We start from the raw sequence: 2,500 nt of genomic DNA on the forward strand, positions 1-2,500 counted from the left end.
TCTCCTCTCTCTCTCTCTCTCTCTCTCTCTCTCTCTCTCTCTCTCTCTCCTTCTCATCCTCTCTTCCCTTCTCTCTATCTATCTATCTATCTATCTATCTATCTATCTATCTATCTATCTATCTATCTATCTATCTATCTATCTAACAAACGAGGAAGCATACCGTTGTCGTCTACTGCACTGATCCTGCAGTAGACGAAAAATTCTGAAGTATAAAATCACAGGTGCACCGGTTAATCCCTGTTATGGAAATGATTATAATAGTAATAATAAAGATAAATGTGATAATAATGATAGAAAAGTAGCATTAGTAATGGTAGTAATAGTAGTAGTAATAATAATAGTAGGAATGGTAATAATAATGATAAAGGAATAATAATAATAATGATAGTAAGAGAAAATCGTAAGAGTAATGATATCAGTAACAGTAATCATGATAGCATTAACAGTAAAACCATTAGAGATGAGAGATAATAACTTTAATTATTAGGATAATTATCAATAAGGACAATAACAAACCTAATAACAGTCTCGATATTAATGATGATAATGATAATGAAAACTATTAATTATTATAACAATAATAGCAATGGCAGTGACGAATAATACTAATACTACAATTATAACATTAAGATGATAATTATAACATCTAGAATAACTTTAGCATCAATAATTTTGAAAATAGTATAAAAATAAAAAGTATAAAAATTTATATCATTAAGTAACAGTAACTATAGTAGGGATAACAATAACATCCTTCTTTTTCATTTTATCATTATGCCCATTTTAGCTTTGAAAAGTCTCTTAAAAGTTCACACATCCATGTCTTTCAGGATCGACAGAGTGATCAGCAACATCCCCATTTCTAGCGGCCGGTTTATTTACCCATAGAGAGCCAAAAAAAAAAATCATATACAGTGGGTTCAGTAGGCGGTCTGTTGCGCCAATGCACTCTGAATAATTGCACAGTGAAAGAGGGATGAAGGGGGAAGGAGGAGGAGGGAAGAAAAGAAAAATCAGTGACTCATACAAAGGAAATAAAAATTATTTTCTGCTCGGAATGGCTCGGGAGCTTGCCGTGGCGGAGGTTTTTGGGTTATTCCTGAGTTTTCTTATTCCTTTCTTTTCTTTCTATCTCAATTTCTTAGTCCTCGTTCGGTTTGTTGTTGCTGTCGTCTATCTTTTCGTTTGCTTTGTGTTGTTCTTTTGAGTGCGTGTTTGTTTGTTTTGTGTGTGGGTGGGTGGGGGGGTGGAGGGGGTCACAATGCCTTTGTGATTCCTCGCAAAATATAAACTTGTGTTATTGATTACTTGATTAATTAGTTGTAGAAAACTCGGTACAAACTTTTTATCCACATCTTTCTAAACGCATATGTCAGTAACTTTGTTGTTCAAAAATATACTTTTATATTTCATTGTTTTTCTATATATGTGGTAGTGTTATTATGGATGTTGGAAGGGAAATGACTATGTGGCCTGCAACCTCTAGGCCCTGCAGATACCCTGTGCGTATGTAGTCATTGCGTGAGAAGTGTATATTATCGGACTGTCTGTAAGAAGAAATAGCTAATGAAAGTACAGAGTAATATCAAAGTGCACCAATCTACTAATAACATTAATTTTCAACGAAATCCAGCGGGTCAAGGAAGCCGAGGCGGCGGAGAGAGAGCGATGAAGGTGGTGGTGACGGGCGGCGGGGGGTACGTGGGCTACCACGTGGGCTGGGCCATCGCTCGCGGGGGACCACGAGGTCGTCCTGCTCGACGTGGCTGCCCCCGACCCTGAGTGGGCGACAACGGCTCCAGAGGCGCTCCACGATGCTCTGCCCGACGGTGGGTCCTGGGAACTGAAGCCTGGATCAGCGCAGACGAAACAGAAAGGGAAGCCGTGACGTTTCGGGGAGAACTAGACTCTTCTTCAGACGATAAAAATCATATAAGGGAAAAGTCTCGTCAGACTCGGAACGTCACGGTCTAGTCTTTCCTCTTCAGCTGTGATTGCATTTCATTTCATTAGCTTGAGTATTTCTCACACAGTTGGTCACCGGTTAACTAGGAAATTAGTCACTTTTCTGATGATTTTTATTACTGATTTATTCATTTGCTGGTTTACCTGTATTTCACTTTTCTTCCGATGTCCCACAGATTTCTGGACGGGCGAAGTCACCCAAGGGTCACTGGAGCACGTGAAGTGTGACGTCACTGACCTGACCTCCCTAACCCTAGCGATGAAGGGAGCGGCTGCAGTGATTCACACAGGTGAGGCAAGGATCTGGAAAAATTTAGGAGCCTTACAAGTAGAAATATTCATTATGTTAATTATTTCTTGATAATTGACTCCGCGTTACCTGCAGAGAAGACTCCTTAAATCCTCCTTTCTAAAAATTCTAAGCTTTTTTAGTTGGCTCTACGAACAAGAAGATAGTTTTGATGAATACAGACGCATTATTATCAATTTTATCATTATGATTTTTATTATTATTAATAGTAGTAGTAGTATC

General features: G+C 38.4%; 1 protein-coding gene across 1 annotated transcript in view; it reads left to right on the forward strand.

The window, feature by feature from the left end:
• Nucleotides 1-1,640: 1,640 nt before the first annotated feature.
• LOC119571415 (short-chain dehydrogenase/reductase family 42E member 1-like) overlaps nt 1,641-2,500 on the forward strand; it is an 18,750-nt gene continuing 17,890 nt past the window's right edge. Inside the window, 3 exon segments of the mRNA XM_037918730.1 lie at nt 1,641-1,731; nt 1,733-1,832; nt 2,145-2,258. Coding sequence (XP_037774658.1) covers nt 1,672-1,731; nt 1,733-1,832; nt 2,145-2,258 — 274 coding nt within the window. The 5' untranslated portion in view covers nt 1,641-1,671.

This window comes from Penaeus monodon, chromosome 4 (assembly GCF_015228065.2).
Source record: "Penaeus monodon isolate SGIC_2016 chromosome 4, NSTDA_Pmon_1, whole genome shotgun sequence".
NCBI lineage: Eukaryota > Metazoa > Arthropoda > Malacostraca > Decapoda > Penaeidae > Penaeus > Penaeus monodon.